A 27795-nucleotide genomic window follows, 5' to 3' on the forward strand; every position below is an offset into this window, starting at 1 on the left:
CCTTTCAAATTGAATTTTAAAATGCGCTGTGTATCATCTGAAAGTTGGTAGGTTGGGTTTTGATAAGCTTTGCAATCTTAAGTGTTTTGTAGCATTAGTTAGGCACGTATTACCTGTAGAGCTCTGACTGCTACTAAGGTCACAGAGTTGAAGGGTTCAGTTTTACGAATAGACCAGGATATTGTTCGCTTGGTCATGTACCTGGAAATGTCCTCTTATTCCCTACCCGTGCTACCTTAAGTTAGCCATCTGGCTTCTGACACCAGGTGAATCCCAATCTTATAGTTTTATTAAGTGGGAGGTAGTTACTCAGTGCAGTCTGACCACAATCCAACCAACCTGACGGCACTGTCTTGCAAGGGAGGCGGGCAACCATTGGTAGAATTCAAAAAGGTTTGGGGTCTCCAAGGAGCTGGGGATGGAAGTTTGAGGACGCAGGGAAGTCAGCTGTCTCGATGCCTAGCAGACTAGATATGCCTACTGGTGCATATCTGTTTAGAAACTCTAGGTACCAGAATTTCAAGCTGACCATTAGAAACATAATTTATGAAGGAGGCGACCATATGCACCCAACATGAGCCAGGAATCTTGACTAGGCAGTTCCATGAGTCTCAAACAGGCCATCGAGCATAGGGGGAAAAAAATTCTCTTTATGCACTTCCGCGTCGCTAACAATCACCAACAATAGGCATTCCTGAACCTTCTTCTGTGCGATGATGTCAGCTGGGGGGTTTGAGGTCTATTGTGACGTCATTCATCAGATGTGGAGAAGTGTGGCTCAATGGTTAGAGCGGCAGACCCTGATGCAGAGGTCTAGCCCGGGACCAGGGTTCAATTCCCCGCCTCGGCGGGTCTTGAGCTCAAAAATTCCACGGACCTGATCATTCTCGCCTCGGTGCCTATTCCAATCATGGAGTCCCACTCTGCAACTCTGGGCAATAGCTTGCTTAATCTCCACAACGGCCCCCACAACGCTAAGGATGCCTGGCCTCCACCTTGGGGGTGCCCAGGAGTGGACACCTCACAGTGAAAGCCAGGATGGGTTCCACAGCGGTATTCGTACACGCGCCTTGAGACCCTTGCGGGTGAGTAGTGCGCTATACAAGTATCAATTTACATTTACATATGTTCCTTTTACACTGTCAGGAAATAAAAACAGTGCTACAAACACGCTCAGTGTGAATGCCCATATAAGGATGTTGCTGGGTTAACCAAACATTGGGTTAAACCCTGGACTTTTTGTCAGCCTTTTCAGAAATCGAGGACATTTAGCAGCTGATTAAAATCAGCTCAAATGAACGTGCTGAACCACTATTAGTAATAAAAATCTTAGTTAAGTTTTTTACTTTAGCCAGTTTAGTTACCTTACACTATAGTACAAAATACAAGAATTGTTCAAAATAACTGCATCAATTCATAGGAAAAAAACTCAAACTCCAGAAAAGTTAATACAAATGTATCATCGTTTGCTTAGGTACACTGTTATTAATAAATTTATCGTCAGAATAATCCATGGAGTCATATTCGGCTGTCGACAGAGTGGAGTAGGCGTACTTTTGGCTCCTGGCACTGTACTGGATAAAAAGTGACCTCGAGAACCCCCTCTGCCGTTGAATAAAAAGCAGAGAGACCATGAGGCTGCGATTCAGATTCTGGATTTCGTGATAGCTTGAATGGTGCTGTTGCGTAACTTGATGAAATGAATGAAAGCAAGGACAGCGCATGAACACAAGCTCATTCTTGCGATAAGAGCTCTCGCAGCTGCACTTGATACAGATTCAGAGTATTCCATCTCTCTTTCCTGGAACCGCTGTTTCTAATTAGTTTTTAAGAGGCAGTGGTAGTCCACTTGGCCTACAACTGGCAGACTTTTCAATCTTCAGTCAGATACACGCCACTAGCCCGACTGAGTGGAAGGCGATCAGATGGTCCAAATCTCAACCTCTCCAAATTTCCACAATGGCCTTGAACTAGTTCTTCAAACTGAACCCTGATGTTCAGAAGACAAAATATGCATGTCTTGCCAGACAAACGTCACGAGCCGGTTTTTGCACTTGCCACACAGTTTTATTTTATTTATTTAACCATTAACAAGTTGCTCAATGTATATTTTTATTTCTGCTGTTTTTAACAATGTGATAACAAATTTTCCAAAACGTAGTACAACAGCCACAAGGAAAATGTGATGCAACTCTGCAGCGTTTTCCACATATGAGATGCGAATTTGCCACATAATCTTCAACTTGCTGCATAAATTGCGCATTTTAGAAAAAATGTGTTCTGCCTCAAACGGTTCCGAAGTTGTTAAAACTGCACACAGACTGGTTTGCTTTTTTACCCATTTTTCCCCCACTTTCTCAGTCTCATCATTTCAGAACTGACGCATTTTCAGTATGCTCTACAACAAAGCCAGAGTTGTTCCTTATTTATCTTATGCAACTAACAACCATTGACAACGCCAATAATCCTGACTTCTTACTTGTTTTATTATATATTTGGACGCGATTACAGAAGCAGAAAAATACCAAGTGGAGGGCACACTATGCGAAGCACAGATTTTCGGCTTCTATGTGTCAAAAGCCACGCCCTTAATTACATCAGCCAGGCCCACTTGAGAGACTACCCCCCCCCCTCCGCTTTTTTCATCCCACTGAAAACCCTGACACTGAAAGACCAACGGATCAAGAGGACTGACCTAAAGCCCGGTATATATGCATGCATCTTTATCATAATTAAAAAACAACATGGAGAATACAAAAAAAGAAAGTTGTCTGAAGGCCAGACCTAAAAATAAACATGTCATTGACCATTCACTTAATCTCCCGTGTCTAAAAAAATGAATATGACCTTGTGTATCATAGCTAGTGCTATGGAAGGCGCTCCGATGCCTGTCCTTCGGGTCGAGCTATACAAAACGGCAAAAACATACAAAAAATCCTAGTGCTTGCACAGCTGCCTGCACCTTCAGTGCCCAGCCTCCATTCACGTCCCGGGCTGGCATTGTGGGACAGATGCAGGGCTTTAAGTGGGATAACAAAACTGGAGGGTCTCTCAAGGGGGCGTGGCCAATGCAATTAAGGGCGTGGTTTAAAACACATAAGTTACAAATCTGTGCTTAGCTTAGTGCTGCTCGACTTGTATTTTGCTGTTTCTTTCATTGCATCTAGATGTATGTCACAACAAGTAACATCATACCTACAACAAGTCAGGACTATTGGCTTTGTCAATGGTTGTTAGTTGCATAAGATAAATAAGCAGCAACTATGGCTTGTGTATAATATTGAAAAAGCTTCCATCTAAAGCATTGATGACATCAGGACAATGTGGCTGCTCCTGAGTTTCAAAAAGGGAAGGGAAATCCAGAGAGAAAATGCCTCTTTTAGGATATCCCTACCCCTACAACGCTCACCAGGCATGACGTCATGTTGTTACTTCTCTACTAGTGAGACGTGAGAATAGGCACATCGAAAAATGGACCACCTGTGCCGGGGACAAAACAGAGCCTGATAGAGACCCGTTTCGAGGCCCCCTTTAAAAAACTGCCGGTGCTCAGACCCGGTAAAACCCGGCCCACTTAAAGCCCAGGACAGATGGATGGACGCTCAACCCACGCCCAACAGACAGTCGCAAGGTAATAAACCCCCTTCCGCCCAGGGGCGTTCGGACAGCACCTTCACAGGAGCGCACTGAGGAACCCACCGGCAGCAACAATGTGGCAACCTCCGCCGGCTGGATACAGTGTTTCAAGATCCTTTCAGACAGGCAACACTGTAGCAGAATTTTACACGTGACCTACGGTCTGTGAGTGTCGCCAGGCACTGCCAGGTCTTGGGGCCGAATCCACGACAGTGCAAGGAAGGACCACTGACCCGTCAGTACACAAACACACGGCCAGGGAGCATCAGTCAGCCGGGGCCAAGACACGAGCAGCCCGGCGCTCCAATGTCCACTCTCCAGCAGGGACGAGGCCTGCGTGCAGCCCCCGCCCGGGGCTTCCTCCGTGGTGGTTACAGCTGACACCAGAGCCCCGTGAAGGCACGGCGGGTGCCAGGCAGGCTGGGGCACAGCCCGAGCGTGTTCACTGCCTGCTAAACTCATCAGGGCACCTGCCAGCCACAGAAAGAACGGAGACGAGAAGAACAGCGTTTGGAAAACCCATCACTGCACGTGCAAAGCCCGGGACCCTTTTAACAGCCTGCCGTGATCCCATAAGGGTCTTTATTCATTCGATACATTCCTGAAATGTATCGGGCGGAATCTGCAGGAGTGTTTTGTTCTTCGCACCCGCACTCCCAAGGAGGTCTAAGTAAACAAAGCGAAATAAAACAGAAAATAGTGCTACATATACACTGCTTTAAATGGAAATATAAACGAACAGGTGCTCACTGTTTAGAGCACCTCTTTGCTCCTGTGAAGTGCAGGTGCTCTCCTATTACATTTATTCCAGCAGTGCTGAGAAGTATAGGTGCTCTCCTATTACATGTAACGGCAGAGCCGAGAAGTGCAGGTGCTCTCCTATTACATTTATTCCAGCAGTGCTGAGAAGTATAGGTGCTCTCTATTACATGTATTACAGCAGAGCCGAGAAGTATAGGTGCTCTCCTATGGCGTATTATAGCAGTGCCGAGAAGTGCAGGTGCTCTCCTACTAAATGTATTACAGCAGTACCGAGAAGTGTAGGTGCTCTCCTATAACATGTATTGCAGCAGAGAAGTGCAGGTGCTCTCCTACTAAATGTATTACAGCAGTACCGAGAAGTGTAGGTGCTCTCATATGACGTATTACAGCAGTGCCGAGAAGTGCAGGTGCTCTCCTATTACATGTATTACAGCAGTGCTGAGAAGTGCAGGTGCTCTCCTCTTACATGTATTACAGCAGAGAAGTGCAGGTGCTCTCCTACTAAATGTATTACAGCAGTACCGAGAAGTGTAGGTGCTCTCCTATGACGTATTACAGCAGTGCGGAGAAGTGCAGGTGCTCTCCTCTTACATGTATTACAGCAGAGAAGTGCAGGTGCTCTCCTACTAAATGTATTACAGCAGTACCGAGAAGTGTAGGTGCTCTCCTATGACGTATTACAGCAGTGCCGAGAAGTGCAGGTGCTCTCCTATTACATGTATTACAGCAGTGCTGAGAAGTGCAGGTGCTCTCCTACTAAATTTATTACAGCAGTGCTGAGAAGTACAGGTGATCTCCTATTACATGTATTACAGCAGTGCCGAGAAGTCCATGTGCTCTCCTATTAAATGTACTGCAGCAGTGCTGAGGAGCGTAGGTGCTCTCCTATTAAATGCATTACAGCAGTGCTGAGAAGTACAGGTGCTCTCCTATTAAATGTATCACAGCAGTTTTGTGTGAAAAAGGGGGTACCCCTGAATCGATTTCCTAAATCAGGGTTGAAATATTATATGCAAATACAAATTTAGGAAATGAATAAAAAGGGGACCTTTGCTAAGCAAAAACAATATGTGACCAGAAAAGGTTTGGTTATCAAGAATATATTATTTTATTTATTTTCAATATAAAACAGGTGTTTAGATGTTTTCACTTTTAAATTGATGAAAAATTAAGAATTCATGAAGCATAACAAATACCAAATCAAATAAACATACAATTTTTCTCTTTGCCTATTTATGTAGTACAAGTTGAATATATAGATGATTATTGACAGTATAAACATGTGTTTCTATTCATACACGGCTTATTGATGCATTATATTTTTATCAAAATTGGTCAAGCATAAGAAATATAATAGTGTGCTATTGAAACATGAATTGATACAGTGAGATAAATTCAAAACAAACCAATCAATGCATAGATCTTGATAGACAACCAAACAATACAGTTATGGCTTACATAATTTGTGCCAGAAGTGCAGGTGCTCTCCTATTAAATATACTGCAGCAGTGCTGATAAGTGTAACTGCTCTCCTAATAAATGTATTGAAGCAGTGCAGAGAAGTGCTGGTGCTTTCCTATTAAATGTACTGCAGTAGTGCCGAGAAGTGCTGGTGCTCTCCTGATAAATGTACCACAGCAATGCCGAGAAGTGCTGATACTCGACTATTACAGGTATTGCAGCAGCGCTTAGAAGTGCAGCTACTCTCCCTTTCAAATTAAGAAAGTGAAGGTACTGAGTATCGGACAGTTCCCGCCCATTTAAAGCACTGTACACCGTCCACCCAAAACAAAAGGGAAAAATGCTAAAATAAATATATCACAGAAGTCAATATTGTAAAATTATAGAAATTCGACTGAAAAAATGATGTATACAAACCCGAGGAAAAAAAAATGCAGACAATTAGGTATGTTGGAGGTCAGGACTGTTTTTATATTGGCTAAGTAGGCAAGAGGAACATAAATAGTCACTATGTTATCTACACTGAACTCCTCCCTGTTCCGACAGTAGTTTCCATCAACAATGAAACAAAGTGCAAAGGAAACACATTTCCACCAGTGGATCAAATAACAGAGGCTCAGAAATCAATATGTCAGGGTCAACACTACACACATGCAAAACTGGAGAAGATTTCCAGCCACCAAACAAAGTTTAATAGGAGCCTGGACTGAGCCCAGGAAATGAGGCTCTGCCCACATTTACGCAAAAACTAGAGGGACACCCATCAAGGGCAAATATCTCAGAGTAATGAAACAGCTGTTCCTCAGCAGGTGAGCTAAAAGAAGCTTGGGAGTTCAAGAGACGACCTTGAGAAATGTTCAAGACTGAATAAACTGTGCATCAGTGGTATGTTGGAAGACAGAATAAGTAACAGGAAAACTAAGAATTAATACATGAACTTTACAGGAAATTAATCCGGATAAAGAGGCCATCGAGGAGAGGTACTGGTCGAGCAAGAGCAGCCCCACCCCATATCTATATAAAATTGAGTATTTCTGAGCCATGGTTTTACTCAAGAGAACAGGTTTCTACATACTCACTGAGCTAAAAGATCTGATGACAAATTAATATGCATTAAATGATCTTGAAGGAATGAAGGCATATGTTTTGCAGTGTGTTATACTGTTGATACTCAATAAATAACAAATAAAAGTTAAATTAGCTCAGGTGTGTGCAACATATACCCAGGAGGGCTGAATCCAAACCATGCATTTATGATATCAATGTGAGATGTACTTACACCCCATCTATATGGGGTGTGATCTATATCATTTAGAGTGGGTGGTTATTCTGAAAATCTGGCATGGATGTGGCTCTTGAGCACGTTTGTTTGGCATCCCTATACTAGCTTATCAATAAAATGCAGAAAAGTTTGGAAAGAGAACTAACAAAAAGTGTTTTCCTTTAGTATTTAAGTAGTGGACATGTTTTAAAACAAACAGTTAAACACTCTTAGTTTGCATTAAGCAAAAATATGTAACAAATTGATTTATTGTTATAGATTTATTGATTGGAAATGTCAAAGTGCTTTTAGCCGAAGTGTTTCACAAATACAAAGGGTTACATTAAACATAGCTGTCTATAAGGATGTAAGAGCGTGATGTTCCTGGCTTCGATGTATGGCACTTTGGTGAAGAACAAAGATTATATTGTAATCAGTCCTCTAATTGGGCATGTATTGTCAAATATTGAGTACCCACACTTCTCAAATTTGAAAGGGAAAGTGCTGGCACTTCTCACCAGGCATGAGATACTTTTAGTGGTAGAGTATCTACACTTCCCAGAAGCAAATAAGTACTCTGAGGTAGTGAGCAGCTGGGCGTAATAGCAGGGCTTCTACTCTACTCATGCATATTAACGAGTGATCACTTTATATATTTATACAATATTAGAAACCTATATAAACTATTATCAGTCCCTCTAGAATTAAGCAGTTCTGTGGTCATAGTTTGACTTCAAAACCATGGATTTACCACACCTGCCACATAACCCACCATCTGATGATTTATTCAAGAGATTAAAAAAATTGTAGCTCAATAGAAAAAAAAGGGCTAAACGTAGTGCTGTGCTGTAACTGACTCTTTACAAATGTTAACAGGTCACCTTTCAGTTGCCAATTTCTCTAATCAGGTATAAAGGTGGTAGTAACTGGATCAAACTGTTGTCCATACAATAATACAATGTTTTAACTTGGCGGCTCATAGTGCTACATAATATTTAGGTCTCATCTAAAACAGTGCATGTGCTGTTTGTTGCAATACATTTTGTTTGCCTTCAGTGATCTTAGAGCCAGTACACTGCTTACCATTGGTTGGATGTATAGTCACTCATTTGCTTCTTATTCATTAGCTTACAAGGGCTTTATTTCTTCTTCTTGTGTTTGCCCATCCCTTGGAGCATGGCTGAAGTACTTGTTTCCTTCCATTGCGCAAGTTCTCAGAGCTACTTCTTTCTTTTTGTTTAAGCACTCTATAAGAGTACATGTGTTTTCCGGCTGACTCTTATGTGCATATCCAACCCCGATGTCACTCTCTCACCTGTGTACTTCTGTCCCCCACCCCCTCACATTGCCATCTCTTGCCTATGAAGTGCTGTGCCTGCCCCATCGCTTTCTCTCAACCATGTGCTTCTCTTTCCCGCCCATGTTCATGTCTACCTCTTTCACCCATGTGCTTCCTTGCCCCCAAGTGGCTCGCCTTCATTTGCATACTTCTGTGCCCCGCTCATTTGTGTGATCTGCCTCCCGCTTACACCACTTCCCCTGCCCCCAAGGCCTCCCACTGCAGTTGCGGTCTTTCGCCCGTGTGCTTCTCTGCCTACCCGGTCCACTACCCCAAACCTTGCCTCATAAACATTTAGATATTTAAAAAAACAAGAAGGCATAGCGACTGGAGAGACCTATTGGCTTCGCCAATAACTTTATTTTCTTGACACATAATTTAGTAAATTCTATCAAATTAGTTGGTTTTCCATTGCGGAATAAATACAGTCGGTCTGACTATTAGTAATGGGTAGGTGGTCCTGATAATGCAGCCTTTGTGATTTAATCTTGAAAATACGTGGCAGTTTCATTGAACACAGAATGAACTATCATTGGTGTAGCATCAGCCCTGTCGTGGGTGTCATGGAAACGAGGCTCGCTGGTCCCTCCTTTGCGCGAGATAGGCCTGCTGACCTCAGGAAGCACGTGGCAGTTCATTCAAAGTATACTGGGGGAGGGGTGGCGTATGAATAGACATCATGCATCTTACAAGGAGGTCCGATGCATCCTGTAACACTGAGGCGTGATGATGAGCTACAGGACAGCATAAAACAGTATATCACCAACATATGTGGGGCACAAAGGTGGATAAACTCCTTCGCCGCGGAGCCGTCATGAGCACCGAAAGTTTTTAAAAATCCAATAAAAAAGTGACAACCATCAACTTCCATTTTGAACCCCCAAGCTTTCTTCTTTAGTCGTAATGTGGCTGAAATGTGCTCGTCTACATGCTAATCTGGACACTTTGGTGGAACTTTGACCCGAACATGAAGGCAACACCATTATAACAAAGCTTGAATGTCCAATTTAAGCAATGACGCCACCGTTCCCATATCATTTCCCAACTAAGTCCAAAAATCTACATTAAGCAAATTTCGCCCTCGATTGCACCAGTGACTTTGCACAAAGTATGCCTTGTTCTTGTGAAGCCAACACAGAGTTCATGTTAATAAGGCCTGAACATTATATTTTATTAACCCGCCTGACGTTTCTGCTGCCAGAGAGGCCTCTCCTTGCTCCACTGGCGGACATCAAGGCCCCGCTGGAAGTATTTATGCAATTACCCGCCTCAGGGAGGACATAAGAGTGCACATCTTATGCTGACTAGTGAGAGAGCATGTTCCTTGCAATGAGGGCTGCAAGAGACCCACGTTTACTGTTGCCAGATGGGTGAGCCTGCAGTTGGCCCATCTGTAGTCCTTCGGCCAGTCTTTGGTCTTCTGAACATGATAGCACCACGCTTTCCATAAAAGCATCACCTGACTATCTCTAAATAAAGCAGAGCAGATTTGTACTCTAGGGCCCTACTCGCTCCATCACTCTAAAGCATCTAACGTGGCCCTCTACAAAGTAACACTGAGGTACATCAGAGTCATAGAAATGTGCGGACAAACCAAACAACTGAATTAACCACCAACCTTGGTTTCTGGGGTAGCGAGCTATTCATCATAAATAGCATCAAATAAAATTCTAATACAATACAAATGTCATCCAAGATGGCGGAATACAATAGCAAACACACAATCTGAGCAGGACGTCTCCCTTCATCCCTTCACAGCATAAACAGAAGGCAGGACCGCATGGACGAAGGTGGCCCTCACAAAAAAACTCATCCAGAAAGTAGAGTCACATAGATTCCTTCCTGGGCAAGGGGATGCCTACTCTGATCTTTCTAAAAGCCGTGGTGGCTCATCCACCTACTCGCCTTCAGCTAATCAGACAACGGGGAAACAGAAGTCTCTGCTATAAATTAGTGGCCGAGCAATCAACAGTACCACAAATGACTGGCGGAATACAGTGTTATTTGCATATATCCTTAAATAACCTTTTCAAACTCTATGTTGTACTGGATGCATTGACGAACTCATACTGGGCGCGTGCAGCTGCGCAACTGCTGGGCTACTCAATCTGAAATGATAATTGTAGAGTTCTCAACACTACTACACATTACTTGCAATCAATGCACCGGACTGTCTATGGGTGAGAAATGTAAAAGTGACAACTGATAGATAACTATATTAAAAACATAAGGAATGCATTTTTATAGACCCTGAAAATATTCACTTTTTGATTTTTTAATCCAATCCAATGCCTTTCATGAGTTTTCTACTCACACAAAGTAGGGGTCAGGAAATCTGTTATCAATTTTATTTTTTAATTATATTATTGCAATTAAATAACTTTCATTAAAAAAAAGAAGATTTGAACCATTTTAGCATTAAATTATTTCCTGGTTGAAAATGCACCAAGAAGCCTGTCTACTGTCCATAACTGCCCACCTACCCTTTTTATAATGCCAGTTACCAGGCTGTGATCAAGTCTGAGATTTAAGGATAGTTAAAAACATGCTTAGAAACTGACAAGTAAATATACTTTGAGCCCTAACTCTGCTACTATATTCATTTACTCCCAGTCAGCTAAGATAGCAATTTTGTTCCTCTGGTCTGGTCCAAAACCAAGATCACAGGGCACTGGGGGTTCCCACAACTGTCCTTGAAAAAGCTAGTTGTTGGTTTTGGACAGTATAAGGGGGGCGGATATAAAACAACAACTGAAAGAGTCTTTGAAGTCAACAGTTTTCTTTTTTGGATGGTCCACAATAGCTCTTTTGTCAGACCTTCTCGCCAGTGTAGCCCTCCAGATCTATGGAACTGGCTTTTGTTCTGAGACTTTTAGAATGGAAGCAAAGTCAGTCGAACCACCCTGACGCGGAGGATGCTACTGTGTATTGAGCTTCAGTACCGACCCGTAAAATTCAAACAAACACATATCATCTACCTCAGTAAAGTACCCTGTATTACTTTTAGTTTGTTCCCCCCACCAATGTTTAAAATTTAATGACAGAGTTTGGGATCTAGACTGGCCTAATTTTGCTAAAGCGCTTTCGGAAGGGTTATATGGTGTTACTTGCCCATGGATTCAAACCTTTCTTGTACAATGGTGGCTGATGCTGTTTGAGAAAAGTCTTGCAAATGCTTCTCTCTGGTACTTGTGTACTAGATGGCATGGTGTTCGCCTTCCACAGGACGACTGGAGCTCCAATAGCTCAAGATGGAGTTGATGATTGACCCCTTTAAAGCTACACAAAGCACAGAGGTGTTGATCAGTTTGGTTTCAAGCCACCAGGTATGGTCTGAGTGATTTGTCTGAAACAAAATGTATTTTTCCTACCCAACAGGTGCACAAGAGGGCATGCAAGTGCCGAAGCAATTAGTTCCCAAGGCAGGAATGGAATCTAGTTGAAGTGGAATTTACATGAAGCAAGTCCCACATACAGTAGTATTGCTTTTGAAACTTTGGTAGAACCAGAAGACGGTTGTCAAGTCTGAGAAGACAGTTTTCTACCACTTCGATAAAGACTCCTTGTTCTAATGCCAAGTTTGTCCCTAAAAAGTTGCTAAGATGGTGCACATGTAAAGTGGCTAAGACATCTTCTTCAGGGCTAGAGGGAGTGAAACTCACTCACCTGCAGTCAATTGACCCCATTTGACATTTTTCACACACAAACTTGATATATTACTAAGGGGGGCCCGAGTATTGAAAAGATAGAGCAAGAACTGCAAGCTCCCCTGCACATTACACACCACATACCTTCAGTATTCCTCTCTTGGGGGCCTGCTGTAAAATCTTGCTTATTTTGTGGAAGCAAACTTTGGAAAGTGCATTTAGTGAATAATTTGTGAGGAACAGGCAATTTTACAGTACGCTTTAGCAGCACTTTCAGGATCACCAGGTAGGAACAAGTGACTTTAAATGGTGCTGGTTGGAGATTTCCAAATTTCTCAGTCCTATTTCTTTACATGGACAAGTAAGTCACTGGAGAAAAAGCTCTCACCATGCGGGAGAAAGATACTCAACATTTGTGTGTATTAGCTGGACCACAGCGTTGACCAAGGAAGGGCCACAACGAGCCAGTTCACATCGAGAAGTTGATCGACTTCTCAATAACCCCCAGTTATGAGTAGGCCATCAAACATTCATGTAGTCTTATTACAACCTATGTTCTAAACTGATATTATCTGACTAACATCGAGTGCCCATGGCCTCGCGCTGCCCTGGAGAACAACAGATTTAGTTGCTCACATATCTCGTAATGAAAGAGAAAAGAACAACCAAGAATGTTAAAGAAACAGACTGCCCCTTCCATCCTAGTAACAAAAATAATAAACATGGTGGTAACAGCAAACGACCATGGCAACCGCAACACTGCATGATCACTAGCAATGCGAATGCGACAGTTCAGAATTGTGGACGTCAAAAAGGATGTTTAATTGAAGATATGTTTCAGTTTATGCACAAAGTCGGATTATGGCAACAATTTCACAGGAAGCCGTACGGAAAGCATTGCAACAAATCCGAAGCAACAAGGTGGTAATCCAGTTTATTTGACCAGCCAATAAGAATAACAGAAAATGTAGTACTAAATAAGACTACCAGATTGTCTGGTGAGGAGGTCCTCATTAGCCAATCAGAATAAGAGAACAGAGCACCAAACCTGGCGACCATGACTGATAACACGGATATTCTCAGCAGAACGCACCAGAAAATGGAGCACGTTTCATGCTCCCTCTCTCTGCCTATCTATTTCACAATGTTTTATTTCTTCTTAATTTTACTCAAGATGGTTTATCTCACTTTGAATAACTAGATTTTTGTATCTCTTTTTATGTTTCAAAACCCATAAAAAGCAAAGAGCTAGAATGCAAAAGAGTTCAAGTCCTCTTGTTGTAACCATCGGGTGACAGTTTTATTAATGATTCTGATAGCACTCAACTCAGTAGGACTCATTTACAAAATCACTCAGGAGTACCAGAAGCAGCATTATACGAGTATTATTTTATATATTCTTACATATCTTGGAGAATCTGTCCCAAAATGCCCAACACCCTAGTCGCAAAAGTACAACTAGGGTACAGTCATTTCTTTGTGTACACTTTGTATATCAATAGTATAGTCCCATTTTATATTTTGCACCCAATTCACAAAGAATTTAAATTACCTTAAAATGGTATTACAGACTTCATGCAGTACGTCTTCTAAAAAACCCTTGAATATAGGTCCACAATTAACAAGGTTAATTAGGAAGGAGTTTTATTTTATTATAGCGATTTTCATAATTATAGTTAAAAAACAAAAGAATACTGTTGTAACGATTATTTTGCCTGACTATGGAGAAATTCTAACATAATACATTTGTATATAACTACGGTAATTTCTTTTTGACTGAGGACCATGTTTACTAAAATGTTGTTGGAAAAAAAAGTATTTCACTCATTAGATTTCCCCATGTGCCCGCTATTCTGAAGCGCGGTCATCCAGTTACTTCTTTTATAAACAAAGTATAGAGAGGGTGCTGTCAATATTATCAAGTTAGCCACCCAAATTCCAGGCCCTGTGACCAGCACCCACTGCACAGGCCCGAAGGGTTGGCCATCTGTGGTGCATTGAATCCAGGGCCTACCCGAAGGCTGGGTCCATCGGGCATTGTCTGCTTTCAGCGGTTATTTGAAATTAAGTACATCATTTAAAAAAAAACAATGAAAAGATACACTAAAGCTTCGGCCGCCGCCATGCACACAACACTAATTTACCAATGGTACAGAAACAAATAAAAAAGCTATCAAGAGAACAACAAGTTGAGCAGCAGTACGTGTTGTGTGTACTGGTGTGTATACCAGATGAATGGTTTTTTTGCACTAGAGCCAGAAATATAACTCAGTTTTTAACTGTGTTTTTTCAGTGAATATATATTGTGGCAATACTTGGGATAATATGTTACTGCCAAGCTGCTAAAGAGCAAAAAGGCAATTGGGACCACTCCAAAAAACCCTCCCCTGTTACACAAATATGCACCGACTACCTTCATACTGGCCGAGAACATCACAGGCAGGAGGAGGGATGGTAGGCCGAGTAAGAATATAATTACCACCGATAATAATGGTCATGTATTGCATATATAGTGCTTGCTGCCACAGGTTTTCACCTCTGTAAACAAGCGCTGTAAACAAGAAGCGTTACAACGATTCAAAATTAACCATGATTCTTTTATTGAGCTCAAAGGGGTAAAACACTTTTTGCAACTGCTGAGATTTGAAGTGGACACTCGCGAGCAGCAGCAGGTTAAGTTAAATGAGTGAGCTGGACCAAGTTGAAAAAGTTTAAATGTGTGTGAAAAGCCTGCTAAAAGTAGGTTTCTGCAGGAAAAACATTCAAGACATATTTTAAAGAGACAAAAACAAAACACTTTTTTAGGAACAACAGTTTGCCCCCCAGGGGATATTGTGCGAAATCCAGAAACCATCCAAGTCCCTAAGAACGCCAGCATTGTCTCCAGAATTTTTATTTCTCACAGCCTTTATACCAAGGATGGGCTCAGGACTCACCACCCTCAGTACAGTTGGCTAAAGAGCGAGGACCGAGAAACGTGCCTCCGAAGACATGGGGTCCGGCCAACTTTAAGCAGTTTTTCCAGCGAAAAACCATGACAGTGAGAGGACTTCCTTTCAGGAGCCAAACACTATTCACAGAAAGTCTTTATAGGTCTGGCCTAGAGACAAGTTTAATTCTTACCCAGCAACATGCTTTCCAAAACATTCATAATAAAAATACATAGCTATGTACACATACAGTGGCTTACGTTCAGACTTCTTTATCCATTGGTCAAGCGTCATTCACATATTGCTGCTAACCACAACAGCATACAGTATGGGGCAATGAGTCCACCTACTTCATTCACTGGCTGTCAGGCACCCTGAGTAAATGCTGTTTTCCTGCCTCATCACATGTGCACATCCACCTGAAAAGTAGTGCACTTCGAAGCCAGGAGTGAGATTTGAATATTTTTTTATGTCAGCCAATTTTTTGCATTTACAAATGTTTGGAGAACAAAATGAATTAAAAAACATTGCACAACTGCTAAAACAAGACCTACTGGCTTTGCCAATGCTTGTTCATAAGATGCTTCTTGTTATGATGAGAAGGCGCCCAAATGCAATAGGAAGGCAGGAGCCATTATTATTATCCTGGAATATGAACCAGGCTGGAGAAATAAATCCAAAGATTGATGATGACAATATCTGGAGGAGTCCGGACGAGGACCAGCTGTGCCAACCCACCCCTCCCGGGGATGCAGTGACGGTTATTACAATTGGTTATAAAACCCCATCTTGCTGATCTCAAGAAAGGCACGATAGAAACTATTACAATCAATGACATAAACCATACAAATCTCAACTCCGCACACCGGCATAGGATGTTTAACATTGTACCCCAGATGTGGTGCTGCACGTGCTGAGGTCTATCACATGGCGCGGCAGTGCGCAGCGCTGCGCCCTTTCTGGACTAACGTTTGCACATGTCCGACAAAAGTGACAGGCAGACAAGACAGCACATCAACACACCCAGGACTTGTCCGTTGGGCTTGATGCATCGCTACAAGACAGACAAGCGGGGAGCAGAGCAGGTTCATACGTCTGGCACTGGCGCGCTGAGCAACGGAGATGCACTGAAGGGCCATGTCTGCAGGGGAGGGCAAGGGGGTGCGCTTGCCCCCCCCTGGATCGCCGGTCCCATTCCTTTTGGTCCGTAATGTTCAAGATTACAGCAGGCTGTTCCCCTGCGAAAAGCCCCAGGAGTTTAAATGTTCTCTCACTTGGGGCCTCTTGCACTTCTCTCTGAACTCTAGAGGCTGCAGCAGCCCCTCCCCGACCTCGAGCAGACTGCGGACAGGCCCATTGCCATTCTCTCTGCTGCTGATCATCACATAAAGAATGACAATGGACCGTCTGCATTAAACGTGCCTTGAAGGCGGGTGATAAAGTTAAAATGTTGCCACCCCCCCTGGAAGGCGAGTGATGAAGTTAAAATTTTGCCCCCCCCCCCCCCCCCCGGAAACATTTCTGCGGACGCCCATGTGAAGGGCGTCTTCAACGCCGCCCGTGGCAGAGTGGAGAAGAGACGTCCGGTGGAGGGCGATGGCCAAGGATGAGGTGTTACAGGGACTCCGCTGCATGCTGGGCGGGACATTCAGATCTCGGGATGGTGCGTACTAGTGGCAGAAGTTGAATTTGCCCTGGGGCCACCATGAAGCCAGGTACCCCACACAACACTGCAAGTTTCCTAATGCAGCTCAACTGGACCCGCGAGCCCCCACTGACCCATGTAAACACAATACCGCTCATTGTGGCTCTAGCAAATTCAATTTTATTGTAAAACTTATTATTTTTGTCTTCCTGTTTTGCGCAAATGTCTGCGTACAATGTTGGCTATGATAATGAGCCATGGTTACTGTCTTCATATCATTGTGAACGTTCAAAAAAGAACAATTTTTAAAAAAAAGTAAAAACAAAAAAAACAGTACCAACCAGCTGCATAGGATACCTGCATACGGTGTAACAGAAAAAGCCATTGTCCTTCTTGAGCAGATGTACAGGAGGGGCACTGTCTTCTGCTAACCTTTGCCTGCTATGAAGACATACTTTAAATGAAGTATCTCAGAATGCACATCCCTGTGCAGTAACCAGCGAAGAGGGCTATCTATGAGCATAAGAAATACCATAAAGAGACCTGAAGAGAGATTCAAGGCTGCCAGCTTACTGAAAACCATAAACTATGCGTCTGTCCTTCTCTTCATCCACCACAAAGCTAAGCACTGGTCCCATAATAACATGATAAAAGCACCTCAGGGGTCACCACGCGCGACATGGAAACACTTCCCACATAGGATCAAAACAAAAACAACACACTTCCAACCACACACCCTACATGGTGCTACCAACCATGTAGGCAAGCGCTTCAGCGCTCGACGTAGGGGGTTTAAGCGCTATATACATAGTACAATACAGTACAATAGAAAGGTGCCGGCAGGCCAGCGCAGATACCTTGTAACAGCGCACTGGCCCCCACCAGCTCCATTATAGTTTGGGTAACAGTGTAGCCAGCCGAGGTCTGCAGCAGCCGCCACCCCCATGGCCACACAACAGTCCTGGGGGGCATACAGCCAAGACACCCCAAGAAGTTGATGCCTTAAAAACGCACGGCTTGAAAAAATCCCAGAACAGACCAGGCGCTTATCTCTGCAGACACAAATGTTCCCTTTCATGGAGAAGCAGAAAGGGTAGCCGTCACCCCGTGAAACACCTGAATAAATCACAGCGCCCCGCAGAGAGGCGCGGCCCTCATCCTCAGATACGGATGTGATCTGCAGCGCGCCGTGTGCTCCTCGCCAGCTCGGAAGTTATCCCAGAGCGCTCTGAAGTCTGGGAAGGAGGCGCTCGCCTTTCAGGAAGGCTTAGAAACCCCAGCTCGAGGCACTGCTGCCAACTGGTTCGCATCGTTTGCAGCCCACAGCACCGACCATGCTGGCACCCGCAGGCCCAGACGGAGCAGGAAAGCTGGAACTAGACGTCCCAGGGTACTTAGGGCTGCAGGGAGGAAATTGACCTTCAAACATGGCCTGGGTAATAGTTAAATAGTTGATGCACTGAACGCTAGGAGGCTGCATGTGCCCTCTGTCATTTTGCCCGGATTTTTCAAGGAAACTCAAAACTAAACATAACACAGCACGGGTGTCCAACGCCGGTCAAAGAGAGATGGGTCATACCAGATTTTCAGGATAACCACAGTCAGTGTAATTGATTTCAGCTTAGAATTATTACCAGTAAAAACGATGTGTTGTCTGGACATCTTCTAAATCCATAGTAGTTCCCACCCCCCTTGACCTACACTGACCAGACCCAATAGTCATCACAAAGAGGTGTTCATATATATTGGAATATACGAAGTCGTAGAGCTGAACTGGGAAATGACATAACACAAATACCCAAGCAATATCCCCAGGTGTATTTGGAACAATTTGAATACTGCAACCAAGGGAGATGTGGACAATATCCGATATGACTCTGTTCCTCTTCTCTTAAAAGCCGGCTCTGAGCCTTCTGAAGAGCAGGCGGATGGTGCCCACCCTCAAGCCGAGCTTCCAGGGATTCCAGAGTCCGGGAGCCTGAGCTCCCAGGCATCGGCCGCCATGCCCGAGGGGCTTCCATCTTCAGATGGAGCAGGCTGACTTCCTGTCCCTCGCTGGGATGTACTGGGGGACCTCAAGTAGCCGTAAAGTTCGCCCAAGCGACTGCTACCAGTGTTATCTCTTCGTAGGCAATTTTCTACAAATCCCTCAGAATGTCCTTGCTTAAGTGAACACCCCCGAAGGTGTGCTTGATGGAAGAGGCCTGGTAGAGGTGATCTGTGCTACGGTCTTCTGGTGCCGCTAACCTACAACACAACCCTAATTCAGAGGTTTGCAGGTGAAAACCGAGTTTGTATTCAAACTACACTCTTTCCTGAATCCTGAATCTGGCCTGCCGGACAACTTACTCTCGGCTTTTATAGGCACAGTTCCAAAAAGGTTTTGCTTCTTCTCTCATTGCATATCCATTGTTTGTTAAGAAAAGGTCAATTACACCTAAGAGCAGGTAGACTGCTCTTGCTTGGTATGGTGACCTGGTTTTTAAAACAAAAAATAGGGAGATACCACAAACACAGAGGTAAGATTACAATTCTGTGATGGGAGCAGCTTGACTAAATTGACACGGCTTGCGACATAGACAATGCAGTCCATCGGGCAGTATGTAGGAAGTAAGTGCAAACATTACACATAGGATCATCTGTTCTGACTAAATGAAGTTATTTTCTGATAAAAGCTGCTACCTAATTCTGCATTTGAGCACATGGAACTTGCCATTCATCCTCTGTGTTCAGTTGATACCCCGGAAACCGGGATATGAGCTAAATTTACTGAAATGTGCCAGGACAGACGACGAAAAGTGGGGACTGTGCCACTTAATCTAGAACGCCTGCTCGTATCATCACTTAGGAAACTTCAGCATAAAATATGTCCCATCCCACGACGAAGACACCCTAAATGAGCCGCTCAGTCTCCCCAACATATGCTGGGCTGGGAGTGGTCCTGAGACAGTTTCCACTCCACAAGTTCTAGCCACGCAAAACTGGTGGGAATGGCTTTGCACATTCTGGAACACCGATGACGTCATTGGACCCCCACCTCAGCTGACTCCTGTTTGGTCCCGAGGGGCCAGAGTAGGAGCAGGGAGTGAAATCAACAGAAATTCCCATGCATCGCAGAGTCCAGCTTACTTACGGTCTCTCCTGTTGGAGGCCATCGGTGGCTAGAACAATTCCAGGTGAACCAAAGGGCAAGGGGGGGGGGGGGTGGTAGCACCTCTTACGACTGGCAACTCCTAACTGACGTCCAAGGCCTTAAGCAGGGCCACTGGAATTAAGCGATTGTGCGGCCATGTCGATTTTTGCATAATTATAGATTTGCTGCGTTTGCCACATAATCCATCGCCTGCTACGTAATCTGCAGAGTTTAACAAAAAAAGTTGTGCTTCTAGTTCAAACAGTTTAACCTCATCACTGCGGCGCGAATTCCACCACAGTGCTGAACATTCCGATCGCGGGCGTAGTCATGACGGCTCCCAGCCGACATCAGCACACGCCCACCGTGACTCATGACGGCCGGGAGCCGTCATGAGCATGGAAGAGGTTAAAAGTTAATAAAGCTGCAGTGATGTTACTGCTCATTGGAAGAACCTTTGCAAAGCTGGAGTTGTCGCCCTTCTGTTACTTATTGCTATTTTTGGGTGTTAAACTGGTACTAATGAGGTGCAACCAATGCCCAGGAAGTGTTAATAAGTGTAGGAATGGCAAAATAAGGACGTAATGCTGTTACAAAATGTGTTGCATTATGCCGCATAATTTACTCAACCCTGCCTCTCCTGCTGCCTAATTCCAGTCTCCCTGGCCATAGGTCAGAAAAGAGACAACGCCCCGCCCAGTCTGGCCTGGACCAGCTGAATAAAGGAGACCAGAGCCAAAGCAAACATTGTAAAGTGGAACAAAGTCACCCTCTCCCAGCGCTTATCGAGAACAGTTCTGCTCTATCTTCCTTGTCTGCCTTCTGGAACTTTTCTTAGCCCATAGTCTTGTTATTTTTAAGACAAACACTGCACCACCGCTCACAGATATGAGGCTCAATGTTTGGAGTTTCAAAATGGGTGGCCGTGCAAACAAAACAAGCACTGGCAAAGCCAAAAGATTCTGGGGTTGATTGTTCCGCATGAGTCTCGGTTTTGTTTGTGTAAGATTATGACTGTGAAAGGTGGTTATTTTCAAAGAGGCTGTGTCAGTAACAAGGAGGGATTTGGTGCATGTGTCCGAGCCAAAGAAATTTGTAGAATGCTACTGATAACATATGCCTTTTAACCCTAGTCGTCTACAGTAAGAACACAGACAGAGCCGAAGACAAACTGGATGAAGGAAATACGGTCTCGTATGGATGTTTCTATGTAGGTGGTATTTATATAGCACAAACCTAGCCAAAAAGCAGTGAAGCACAGTGCAGGGTCAAATGTGAGAAAGACACATGAAAGGAGAGGTAACTGGGTTCTGGGAGCAGAAGTGCACTGTTACTGCATTGTGAATGATGTACTGTTGTTTAAAGGGCCTCGTCTCAAACTCTTTCTTAAACTGGGGTAGCCCTGATGAATACAGGGATGCTGTTCCAGATCCTGGGTGTCTACAGCCCTGACATACGAACCCTAAAACCTGGCTTCTAATCCTGCCTTCAGCAGTGGGTCACTAACTTGTGTGATTTTGTGCAAACCACCACCTTAAATTGTAAATATGTGAAACGTAAACAACTGTGCATGTGCACACTCTCAACACCCCACTTTTCGATCCACCCTTGGTTCTCATTGTGGTTTCTGTAATCTAGTTTCAAACCGATCTCGCACACAAGTGTGCAGCAGCACTTGTTGGAGACGCTACTGTTATAATAAATGTTCTCTCAATGTCCCAAAGAGCAGCAAGCAAGATGATCACATTTTTTTTAAATGAAATTTTTATTCAACCAAACGATATCCTAGTGAATCCTGCAGGTACAAACTTGGACAAGATGAGAGACAAAAACTATCAGCATTCTGGAGCTCTGCGGATCAAGAGATGGATGCCCCGGGCTGATACTGTCAACAGCAAAATCATTTACTTGCATATGGGGTGTCCGCTATCTACGGTTTGTATTGTTCTGCAGGCAGAAAGCAACACTGATCAAAGGTCTATATACACTTGTGGTATAAAAGCGTATGCGCCGAAGCACATATCACGTCACTGTAAGCAGATGACATTCTGCCCAGTGTAAAGCATACAACAATGCGCCAGTCTCCCATCACAAAGGATACTGATGAGTTTGGAAACTAAAGGGGACGAACGTGAAGTTCACTGGAACATATACCAATGACGGACACTACCTCCAGAATAGTGCAGGATCTGAGCTTTGCATGAGTGCAGTGCTTAATTTGAACCAGTGGTTTCTAGTGCTCTGCACCAGCACTTAATTGCCAACACTGGCCCTTATTACAGCCCACCACGTGGGGGCGCTGTTTGTGCAAGTTTGAGATGAACACAACAGTTGTTTAGTAATTCAATATGCATCAAACAAGCATTGGCAATGCCAATAGGTCTCGCCAATACAAGAGCTATTGGCTTTGTCAATGTGTTTTACCTTTTACACCTGTGTGCTGCCCTAGAGTGGAGTGAGTAGAGTTTTGTAGCCTGGATTTGTTGGAGTAGAGTGTCGCAGAGTAGTGTATTGAAGAATGGAGTAAACGTGAAATAGAGTGCAGTAGAGTTGAGTTCAGTGGGACAGTGGCAGAAAATGTTGTAGAGTGCAGTGCCAGAGTGCAGTGTTGTAGAGTGCAGTGCCAGAGTGCAGTGTCGTAGAATGGAGTGGGGTTGGGTAGAGAGGGGTGGAGTCGGTTGGAGTGAATTGAGGTAGTGGGGTGGAGTGGACTGGACTGATTGGGGTACAATAGGATGGATTGAGTGGAGAAGGGTGGACTGAAATGGGGTGATGCGGATTGGATTGGGGTGGACTGCACTGGAGTGGGGTGGATTAGATTAGTTTGCGGTCAGGTGGACTGGGGTAGAGTGCGGTGCATTGGCTTACAGTAGAGTGGATAGGGTGAATTAGAGTGGGGTGGAGTGGGGTGAATTGGAGGGGAGTCAGGTAGAATGCAACCACTGGATACATCTTATTGAAGAAGGTGGGTTTTTAGAGTGGTCTTGAGTGATGAGAAAGAGATGACGGTCTTTGCGCTATTCGAGTGGGTCTCCTAAGCTTAGTTGCACCGAGGCTGAAAGACCAGAACTAGGAGCCGGTACAGAGAGAGGTGTGTCGGGAGCAGACTTCTGGGATGACATCCTAAAGAGAGCTTAATAGTGTGTTGCGATAATAAGAGGGTAATTAGGGGCTGTGCCATGGGTAAAAAAATACAAGGGTAAGCAATTTGTATAGAGCTCTGCATTCAGCAGGTATAAAGCACTTTCTATTATAAAGAAGGCCATCCTATCCAAGTTATTATGCACCAGAATATCCCTATATTGACCCAGAGGAGTTCACTGTGACCACTGATGAAAAAAGACTTCACAGCTCTCTGGAACTAGGCCTGCACTATACCCAGTTCTTAAAATAACATGAGCATCCGAGTTGGCAGGAGGCACGAAAATAGACAACTCTATATATCCATATGGAACTGCGTGAAGTCCATATATCGCGTCACAGCCCATTGTAACTTGCTTAAAGACAATTTAGAGAGCTTTTACTATTTAATCATCATTCAGCATCGGCCGCACCATGACCAGGATTCTGCCACACTCCTTGGTGTGCACGTTTCCAAGGGGAAACTATTATCCACCATAAGTTATTCCACACTAATCGCATGTGCAGCACAGCATTATTTTTAATTATTTTCTCTGGAATAGCCACTGTTCTAAACAGTGCACTATTTTCAAGCATAGGCGCGCACAATACACTAAGGAGTGATGAGTCCAAAGGGCACAAAATCATCATTGGAATGAACCAGGAGAATAATAATTTCTTCTTCTTTATTAATAAAAGGTCACTCGTGCTAAGGAGCCTTGACTCTCATTAGCCAGAACAAAAATTGTTGTAAAAAAACACAGTAAGTGTCTCTGGAAACTATGCATCAGTGTGTATCTACTGGAAAGAAGGTCCAACTTCCAAGAAAGTAACGACAAACTACTTGGCAACCCTAGAACGGGTTGTGATTTAAAAAGGAGACCACGGTCTCACATTTCAGTGGACAGGTCTGCAGAGGAACCAGCCACAAAAGCCTGAGTCATACCGGCCAACTTGAAGAAGAATCTCACTGTGTGAGGAGGGGGCGGGGTCTTGAAGGGGCGGGCCTCGTGCCAAGAAGTACCTTTGAGGCCCTATTAAACCCGTCCCCAAGCCCCCTAATCCCCCTTCCAAAAAAGCTAGCTGAAGCTGGTGCCAATGCCCTGGTATGTTTTCACACCCCAAGCAAAGTCGGCTGTTCAAAGCCTCGGAAAACGAGCTGGAAAAACACTATTTACAATGATTTTCAGCTTGTTTTCCCTGGCACTGTGTGATCTCGGCTCCTCACCTGGAGGCGGTGTGATGGGAGCCAATATCATGTGTCACACGGTGGCACCGTGTGAGTTGGCAGGTATGCTGAGAGCTCTCCATCGCTGGTTGTTCTTGTAAACACCTCGGTATTTCTATCGGCTGCTAAGATGGCGGCTGAAACAGGTAGCCGCAACAAACCATCCGCACAGAGTCAGGCTCGGGCATTCCAGAAGGTAAGGGTGCCACCTAAAGGTGGCGCCAAGTTATTGCAGAAAGCCAAAACTGCCTTTTTCCAAGCATTGGGGAAGCGCTCTAGTAAAGCAAATGTTCTTTCGCACAAAGAACTGAAAATCCTTGAATGTTTGGTAAAACCTAACTTCCATCAATAAACTGAAAATGCAGCCCTTGTAACCTTTGGGTTGTCAATTTTTCAGCCAAAAAGCACCACAGTCGATTCAATAAGGTGTGTTGTGCTACACAAGGTCATTACTCGTGAATATATTCAGTATTGCAAACAAAGCAAACACAAGGGGATGATGCGCTAAAACTTTTAAGACACTCACCCCCAGTCACAGATCTGGGTTGAATCCATCATCGTTCTTTAGCTCACTTCGCCACCCCAGTTCAGACCCAAACATATGTAAATCAGTCTTGACCCTGTTCCCCATGGGAACAGTCCAGCCCGAACTGCCAAGCCATGTCTTCACTGGACTGGAAACAAGCATCCTGAGACTGGTTTCGGGGTAACACCCCTCATCAGCCAGGCTAGCTTGAATCCAGTGGCAAAGTGATCAAGGGGCCCACGTCCGGGCATACTCTGCCAACTTATGGCGGACAAAGAAAACACAAGGAGATTCAGTATTGTGCAACCCTTTAAAGGGCCTACCTGATTTTTTCCACGTCGCCGATAGTTCCTTCTCATTAGGCTTTTGTAGTTCTCATTCTTCTTGGTCAAGTAATAGTACAGCACGCAGTCCGCTACAGTCTGAAATGACACAGGCGGGATAACGAACAAAAATATAAATTTTTGTAATTTTCACCTCAGTTTATTTTAAAATATTGTAAAAGTAGCAGACAGAAAATCAATTCATCGCTGACCAACTGACTCTTACGAAATTAATAAGTTGGAAACTAAGAAAACCAAGGTCACACTAGCAGTCAGTCAGTAGAAGGAGGCCTCACATCAGCTTTACACAACACACACACCTTTCTAACTACCAAGAGCATTACTGGTTAGTGGATTCTGTTCCCAGGACAGAAAACAGCAGCTCCGGCTCCCCTCACAAATTGTCATACCTCGCTGTGTGTTTCTAAAGCATATTGTCCATGTTGTACCCCAAACCCACTTTGAAAAAGCTGCAGGTCAGGCTGAACTAGTGGGACAAGAAAAATGGTGGGGAGCAGGCATGTCCAGGGGAAGGATTAAGAAGTCTATATAAAGTTTTAAACAGAGCCCTAAATATTTTTCTTCTCTTTTTAGGTCTGGATTTTGAAAGTGCCCCTGTCAAACAGACATATTGCTAACAATATACATAGAGAGGGCTTAAGGTCCGCCCATTTTGACCACTGGCTTTCTTTTACCAACCTCTTGCAGCTATTGGCTTGATATTTTGTCAATCACTATTGCTCAGCGGAACACTTAATACTCTTGGCTGTTTTAGTGTGTCCTTCCACCCCCATTCACATGCTTGCAGTGAACTGCATAAGGGACACTTTACAATTATAGCCCTTCCCATCTGCTCCCATTGGCTCACTCCTGTATGACTTACTCCAGTGAGCAAACACTACACACGTTAGCACATTAAACCTAAAGAATATTTCGCAAATGTCAGAACTAGATTTTGAAAATCCATTGTAATGTGCAACGACTCCAGAAGTGGTAAAACGAGACCAGTATATTATGAATTCTTCAGGCTGTTTGTTATTTTTCCAGAGATACTTAGGACACAACCTTATTTTTCTCCCATCAGGTACTTCAAGTGTAGCCTTGTAGTAGGAACCAATGAGTCAATACATTTTCGATTAATCCATTCACACTGCAAGGCCACAAGTGAAGTCTGTGTGAGGTGGACCCGAATCACCAACTGTAGTAAATATTCTGTTTAGGGCAGTGTACTTATCCATTTCACCTATTGTAAATCTTGCTTGAGAAATATCACTGGAGTTTTGCCCTCATTAATCAATTAAAATGACTTGCCCGAGGAAGGGGATAGATATAGGTCCTATACCACTGGAACACCGAGTCAACTCATTTTCTTAAGATCAATGTTTACAAAATGCAAAGTTCCAACTGGATGAACACGTTGTTCACTGTTACGCATTGATGAATTTGTAACAGGGTCTGTATTTCAGCACTTCTAAGAATGTCTGACAATTTAGTTATACAGATGAGCAACTGTAAGACTTCATGTAAATTACTTTTGGAATTATAAATAAAAAATAATTTCAACCACTTACTGTGAATATTTGTTATTAATATTGCCGATTTGTGAATTATGTAGTCTATAATTTTTTAGCCCTCATCAAATTTCAGGAGTTTCTGGTTTAGCGACCCAATTGTACCGGTTTGATGGTCTACACATCCCCTTGGTAATTGAGGGGTAGCTCTTGTTTAATACATTTCATTAAGACAAACCCACCTTCACCCGAGGAGAGCGCGTTGAAGCATTGCCTTATTTGGAGCCAATGGCGGAGATTTGGCTAACCAGTGTTGGACCACCACGACGCTGAAGATCATTCTCCCTCTTGATTTCTAGAGGCCACAAACTCCATCTTGTTGGAGTCCAGGATCAGCATGTGGGCACCCTTCCACATGCACAAGGCCAACTTGAGACAGCCAGATCACCAGTAGGGAGGCGCACCTGCCTGGGTAGGGTTAAGGAAGGTTTACCCACTCAAGGGATATCCGACAAGCTCCATCTCGCTGAACAATTCCCAGGAGGAACGAGTGGCTGGCAGCATCAAAAGCATCTAACACCGTGACACAGCAGACGTCCAGGTCCAACCCACGGCAGCCCCAAAGCAACACCAGAACAAGTTGGTACCCTTAAGTGGAAGAACCCTTGCCTGAAAGGGATCTTGATGTTCATCCAGGTAGCGCTTGGCTTCAATCAAGTTCCGAAGCTCCGTATAACACTGTATAATGTATCCAGACGTGTGATGCCTCAGCTTGTGCGTGCTAGCACGAAATGACCCAGTTGTGCTCTGTAGCTGGCACAGTAGAAGTGTTATGGTCACAGCGTCTAAATTGGGGAACAATTAGTTCTTCTCAGAAATTCCCAGCAGCCAAGGTGTGTGTCCTGGTTTAACTTTGACCTAGATACTATGAGCCCAAGTTCTGGCATGAGATAACCTCTTGGAAGGCTGTTGGAGCAGTGAACCGCAAAAGCCTGTTTACTAAACGTGCACGACTGAGCTAGTGAATAAGTGACTCACTGTGAAACCAGGGAACCAGAGTTCACATTCCAGCTCCCAACTTAACTCACTGATGTGATCTGGGCTAATCACTGTCCTAGTGCCCCAGTACCTTTGGATACCCCAACTGTGGGAGAGACTAGAAGCAGGCTAAGCAAGCAGTCCGACGCACCCTGTGCGCAACTGGGCAGACAACGAAGGGTGCTGTGTGCAACAGACCTTCAATCTATGGAAGCAAGTTGATATACTGGGTGTA

At 44.0% G+C, this 27795-nt stretch overlaps 1 protein-coding gene across 13 annotated transcripts in view; it reads right to left on the reverse strand.

Annotated features, from left to right (window-relative positions):
* Positions 1 to 27795, reverse strand: part of NCOR2 (nuclear receptor corepressor 2) — a 1388857-nt gene that overhangs the window by 572648 nt on the left and 788414 nt on the right. For all 13 annotated transcript variants that reach the window (XM_078667637.1, XM_078667632.1, XM_078667640.1 and 10 more), the window contains exon 14: positions 25012 to 25110. In XM_078667637.1, the coding sequence (XP_078523763.1) occupies positions 25012 to 25110 (99 nt within the window). The remainder of the gene's footprint in view (positions 1 to 25011; positions 25111 to 27795) is intronic.

The sequence above is a fragment of the Lissotriton helveticus genome, chromosome 11, assembly GCF_964261635.1.
Source record: "Lissotriton helveticus chromosome 11, aLisHel1.1, whole genome shotgun sequence".
NCBI classification, from domain to species: domain Eukaryota; kingdom Metazoa; phylum Chordata; class Amphibia; order Caudata; family Salamandridae; genus Lissotriton; species Lissotriton helveticus.